This window comes from Seriola lalandi, unplaced genomic scaffold (genome assembly GCF_002814215.2).
Source record: "Seriola lalandi dorsalis isolate HSWRI2012SDOR001 ecotype SW California unplaced genomic scaffold, Sedor1 jcf7180002054585, whole genome shotgun sequence".
Classification (NCBI taxonomy): domain Eukaryota; kingdom Metazoa; phylum Chordata; class Actinopteri; order Carangiformes; family Carangidae; genus Seriola; species Seriola lalandi.
Window position 1 is genome coordinate 3,938,804 of NW_019525138.1, and position 6,549 is coordinate 3,945,352.

General features: G+C 42.9%; 1 protein-coding gene across 1 annotated transcript; it reads left to right on the top strand.

Annotated features, from left to right (window-relative positions):
• The first annotated feature begins 203 nt into the window (after positions 1-203).
• btbd17a (BTB (POZ) domain containing 17a) lies at positions 204-4,546 on the top strand. The gene is made up of 3 exons (XM_023418960.2): positions 204-282; positions 2,083-2,377; positions 3,352-4,546. The coding sequence occupies exons 1-3, from the start codon at positions 204-206 to the stop codon at positions 4,424-4,426; spliced, it is 1,449 nt and encodes a 482-aa protein (XP_023274728.1). The 3' UTR covers positions 4,427-4,546.
• Positions 4,547-6,549: the final 2,003 nt, after the last annotated feature.

Consider the following 6,549-nt stretch of genomic DNA (forward strand, 5'->3'; position numbering starts at 1 on the left):
CAACCCAGGCCTGTTTCCACCCACCGATCGATGAAGTTCTGTGAGTCTGTAGTGTGTGTGTGTGTGTGTGTGTGCGTGTGTGTGTGTGCAGAGGAGAGGAGAGGAGAGGAGAACCCCCTGTCCCACATTCACACAGACACCTTTGTCCTCCACAGCCGAGCAGACAGACGCAGAGAGAAGAAGAAGAAGACGACTGAGAGAAGATGGTGAAACGCGCTGCTCAGGTGCATGCTGGGATGCTGTTAGTGGCCCTCTGTCTTCTGCTGGGGGCAGCTGCTGCAGGTGAGTTCAGTGTTCAGGGTGATTTGTAGTCTGATCCTCGCGTCTGAGAGAAAGGATGCCTCTGTTCTGTTTGATGATTCTGTTTTTACGCCAGAGGCAGAAAGTGGAAATGAGCATTTGATGTGGCTTTTAAAGTGATAATAGTAATTATGGAGGGATTTCTCCTCATGGGAATAAATGCTTCACTTAGTTCAGCTCAGTTTAGTTGTGTATTTAAAGGTCTGGTTCACTTTTTAACAAAATAATAGAAGGGACTCTGTTATGTTATTATTAGGGCAGGGAGGAGGGCAGATCATTTTTTTGTCTCCCTGGATTTATATTTTGTTTCAGCCACAAGGATGTAACTTTAAAGTCTGTGTGTCTGCGTTATTAAATGTCCATTATATCAGTAAAACGTCAACTTTAAAAAGACAGAGCAGCTGAAATATTCTCTATGTTTCTCTATGTTTCTCATGATTCTCTTCTAATGTGCATTCAGGAGCTTCATTATTGTTGCATTAACATATTAAGTCCAAATGGCTTGTAGCAGTTAGCTGTTGAATTACTATGATGTGTTTTTTCGGGGGGATGATATTGTTATTTTCCAAAGAAAATAATTCTAATAATTCTGTGGAGAGTGAAACTTAAGATTCACCCCTCCCCATTCATGATTTGTTACAGTCTGTAACAAGGTCCTTATTCCAAATCTATTACTTCAGGTCTATTAAGATGTTGAGATGAAATGTTAGGTGTTACTTTCTTTCTTCTCAAAATCATAACTTTCTTTTTTTATGTTTCAACTTCATTCTCAGATTCTCAATCTTCTTTCTTTCTTCTATAATTTGTGTCAGTCAGTTCTTTAATATTTTCCTTTAGACTCTCAACCTTCATAAAACCAAACAACGTAACAAAGGAGATCTCTGACTGACCACACTAACTATACAAGCTGAAGCTAATAAAAAAAATCCTCCTTTCATGGTGGTTATAATGTTTTGTGGTCATTTTGGAGGATGTAGTTTTTGGTGCTGTTGATTTTCATTACATTATACTGACAGGTGTTTCTATGATCTTTATCCAAAACAGTTATACCAGCGTGGAAACACCCCCTCCTCCTCAGGATGACTGAGTCAAATCAACTCCTCTAAAACAGTTTCAACATTATAACCTTCCTGGATGTGGGATTCATTATTAAAAAAAAAAAAAAAAAAAAAAAAAAAAAAAAAAAAAATTAACTGACTATATGTGAACACACTGAACTGAAACTGTCCCTAGTCCAGGCTGTGATTTAAAGGGAACACCAGAGGCCACAGCTGAGTTCACTCTGTGCTGTTTTTATCAGAGGGGGGGGGAGGAAGTGCCTCATATTCATCAAGACTGAGACAGAGGAAGCACATTAAATTTGATCATATGAATCCAGGCTCAGCAGCAGCCCAGCAGTAACAGTTACAGTAACAGTAGGAGTGAACCCTGCAGGGTGGAGGAGGGGGTCGGCGTTGGCGGTGGTGGTGGTGGTGGTGTGCTACAAAGCTTTAATTAAACGTGACCCACGATCCCTCATTATCCAGGCGGCCAGAGCAGCTGGACTGATCAATGACATGGATTAGGATGATACTGGCCCACAATTTGTCCTAATAAATAACTGACATGAAACTTCTGCACATCCCTCCAAGAAACTCTGCTTTTTCATTTTGCTTTCAAGTCGTCAAATTGATTTTAAATTGTCTTTTGCAACCTTTTAAATTATGTTTTATTGTATTTTTATCTATGCAATTAATTGCAAAGTTATTTAGTCCACTCCCTCCACCTTTTCTCCTCCACCAGGCATACTGAAAGTTGACGGTGCCCAGGATGGAGGTGGCAGCGGCGGGGACACCATCAGCCACTCCCTGACCCTGGTGCAGCGTTTGGAGGCCCTGCTGGTTCAGGGGAACGGCAGCGACGTGTCGCTGCGGGTGGAGACGCCCAGCGCGGACGAGGTGAAGACGATCCAGGCGCACTCTCTGGTGCTCTCCCTGCAGAGCCCCGTGTTCGAGGAGATGCTGCTGAGCCGCAACGGCAGCACGCTGGTCCTGAAGGAGAGCGCCGACTGCGCCGCCGTGTTTGACAAGTTCATCAGGTGAGACGGGAGGAGAGTGTGTGTTCGTGTCTATATGAGGCAGGTGTTGTGTGTCCTTGGAGGTCACATCAACCATCAGGGCCTTAGATGATGAACTCTGCCACTGCGGACCTGCAAACAGTCAACAGCAAAAAGGGGAATCATTTATTTTCTCTATAATTCCATCCAATAACACAGTGACAGAATGTGTGACTATTTTGGTCGAAGTTTTCAAACACTTCCTGTAATAAAACATCTAAAAGCAAAAATCTTCTCAGATGAGGGTCTGTGGTCTGATTTGTGTCAGTTAATGGTCCATGATGGGAAAAAGTTTGAGAGCCGCTGATTTAAATCATTTAAAGCTGCACCAAATAATATTTTTATATTAACAATGAATCAAATGGCTGTGTAACTTGAAAGGGTTTATTTATAGTGACATTCACAGAGACTCTGCAGCTCTACAAAGTTTTTTTTAATCCTCTTTTAGCTCATTGTTTTGGTTTTAAATCCCACAACTTTACTGGTTTGGTTCAGTCTCACTTTGGTTTCCAGCAGCAACAAGCTCTAATAATAAATCCACTGTACACAACCTGCCCAGCACCAAGCAGCAAGCAGCAGAGTGGTAGTGGAGTATTTAGCAGTTAAAGATGGTAAAGAGGAAAATGGAGGCAAGTAAATATTGGACTTATCACAGGGTTGTCTTGTGTCGGCCGGATGTGTAAACAGGCAACTACTTGCTCACATGTTGGCCATAACAACTTATAAGATAATAATGTTTGTTAAGGTCGTGTTTTTCAGCTCAGTGGAAGTTCTTCTGCCCCCAAGTGGCTGAAAAATAAATCAATGCAGCTTTAAAATAGTGGGTCATATATAATTGGGGACAGAGTTTGAGGTCAAATGGTCAATATATGTATGTAACAGGAAGTAAGTTCAGTAGCCACATGTTGTGCTTCAAATGCTTCTTGGTTCAACCTCCTCTTCCTCTCTCTGTGCAGATATCTGTACTGTGGAGAGATTTCTCTGCGTCTGGATCAGGCCACGCCTTTACACAAGCTGGCAACTAAGTACCAGGTGCTGGGTCTCCAGCAGGGCATCACCCAGTACATGACCCAGAACCTGGCCCGGGACTCCCCCTCAGGCCACGTGGCGGGCTGGTACGAGTATGCCCAGCAGGCCGGGGACGAGACTCTGCGGGACAGCTGCCTCCAGTATCTGGCCTGGAACCTGACCTCGGTGCTGCAGAGCGGAGAGTGGGTGACCATCAGCAGCCAGCTGCTCATGTCGCTGCTGCAGCGCTCGGACCTGATCCTGCAGAGCGAGATGGAGCTGTTCTCAGCGCTGGAGGCCTGGATTATTCAGAACGAGCCGGACAGTCTGACGGCAGAGAACGCTCTGAGAGCTGTGCGCTACGCCATGATGCCTCCACGAGACCTCTTCCGCCTGCAGACCCAGTCCACAGTCCTGGCTCGGTATCAGGAGTCAGTGCGCGACCTGCTCTACATGTCCTACCAGTTCCATTCAGCCTCGCCGCTGCACATGGCCAAGTACTTTGACGTGAACTGCAGCCTCTTTATGCCCAGAAACTACCTGTCGCCGGTGTGGGGGGCGCCCTGGATCATCAGCAACCCCACGCGTGACGACCGCAGCACCAGCTTCCAGACCCAGCTGGGGCCCAGCGGCCACGACGCCAGCAAGCGGGTCACATGGAACGCCTTGTTCTCACCTCGCTGGTTACCCCTCAGCATGAGGCCCATGTACACAGAGACGGGCGCCATGCAGCCGACCCGGGTGGAGGGAGGGCGACCACGCATCATCATCACCCCGGCCACGTCCAGCGCCGACTTTGCCGGGGTGAACTTCCAGAAGACGGTGCTGGTGATGGCGGAGCAGCAGGGGAAGGTGGTGGTGAAACACGTCTACAACTTCCACCAGAGCACCGAGGAAAGCGGAGATTTCTTAGCTGAGGCCGACCTGTACCGCCGGACCTCTGAGTACCTCATTGACAGCTCCCTCTTCCTCCACATCGTGGTGAAGCCACTGTACCAGACCCTCATAAACACCAAGAACTGACCCACCCCCACCCTCCTCCCCGTGTGACCACCTTACCTCACCGCACACAGTCCAACCCTCTGAAGCGACATCATATCACATCATGGGGATGTGGATGTGGATCCTCCTCATGTGTGATGTTTGGATCATTTGTCTCACAACTGCTGTTTTCATTGGGCAACTAACACACCAGAGCATCTGAGAGCTTTGTGTAAAATCACGCTGAGTGTGCGTGTGTCGTGTCTTTTGAAGGATGAGGCTGGTGATATCTGGTGAAAAGACCAAAACCAACAATGAGTTCCTCCTACTCACAAGTATCATGTGTGTATCCAGAGCCTGATATATCTGATTCCTCCATGGTTTCCAAAAGCTACTAAAAACACATCAGTGGGACACACGGTTGCCATAGGTGACGTGTTCCTTCATCAACATGAACACACACTGTAGTTTATCTTGATTCAGTCTCACACACACCGTCCCTCTGCTGTAAGTATTCACTACAGCACCAAACGTGGATCCATCCGCCTCTGAAAATACTCCCGAGCTAATGCTCTATTTCCTCCTGTTTCAGCGATGTTTTCTAAAAGCTGCAGTAACCAGCTGCCTTTGGAAATCACTCAGCCTTTCTTGAAAGTGAAACTATATATTTGTGAGCTGCCTTTTAATATTCAGAAAACAAACTATTGCATTGATGGATTTGGTCTTTTCATGTAAAACATAATATCACCAGCCTTCTCCTTGATGCTTGAGGTTGTGTTTCTGTCACGCTGTCTTTGTATTTAGTTGTATTTGTAGTTTTTTTTTTATATATTGGTGCTATTATACCCCATTTACAATTAAGGGGTCACAGTTGTAAATCAGAACCTGGTAAACATTGTTTGGTTGATTAGGTCAAAACCTTCATTTGGTTGTAAAGTGAACTCTTTTAAGACGTCTTAGTTACTCATAACTGTTGTTTCAACAATATTGACTGTAAATCCACATATTGCTAGGATCTGATGAAAGTCATTACAATGTTAAAAACAGCAGTAATAAGTAACTAAGAGCTCGAAAAGCTTTCACTTTTCAACCAAGTTTAGTGCCGTATGAACCTGCAGGTTTAAACCTACATGTCTTTTCACCTGTCAATCACCACTTCATTGTTTACTGGGCTCCAAACGTTCATCCTGTTGAACTTCAGGTTTCCATTAGGCACATTTTCATTATTTATTTTTACTTTAGTCGTAATTTATTTACAAATCCTGTAAGTCTTGACACCACGGTAGATGTCAATAACTTGTCATTAGTTGTTGTGATTGAAGTCGTTAGATTCACTGTTGCATTAATCAAAGGTAGCTGATAATAAAGATTTTTACTTAAGTTTTGAAACTAAACTGATTGATGAAATTCTCCTGATTATTGTGTTTCATGATTTCACTTCACTGCCAGATCCAGAAATAATTCATTAGTATTCAGGTCTTTTACATTAGTCGAGTCAATATTATTTATACAGGCCAACATTAGTAGTACAGGTCATGCAGAATGTCTCCTTTCAGTGTGTTAAAATATTATACATGTATTAGGCCTGTATAGGATTATTACAGTTGCACTGACATTAATGCTTTAATTTGAAGTACATTTACTTAAACACTTTACTGAAGTACAATTTTCAGGTACTTGTATGGTCCTGAATATTTCTATTTTCTAATTCTTTATATTTAATTACATTGTACTGAAAATATTGTCCTTTTTAATTCATTACATAAAAAAAAATCAGTAGTTTCAAGTGATTTTATCGATTAAGATTTGACAAAGCAAACATTTAATCAGCTTGTAAATAAATACAAATAAATTATGATGCACTGTTACATATCAAACTAGCCAACTGTACATAAAATATCCCCCACCTTGATCAACTACAATATTAAAATACTGCTTACACATTAATGCATCAGTAGTAATATTGCAATAATACATAACAATATAACTGTTAAACAGGCCATTCTGTATTTTAATTTGACATTTAAAGTACATTTTACTGTACTTTTTGTGAAGCTTAGGGAGAGCAGGACATTTAATTAACATGAATAAACTGTGTTATTACTACTTTTACTTAAGTAAATGATGTTTAGACTTTTACTACCACTGTTGTTTGCTACTTTAAC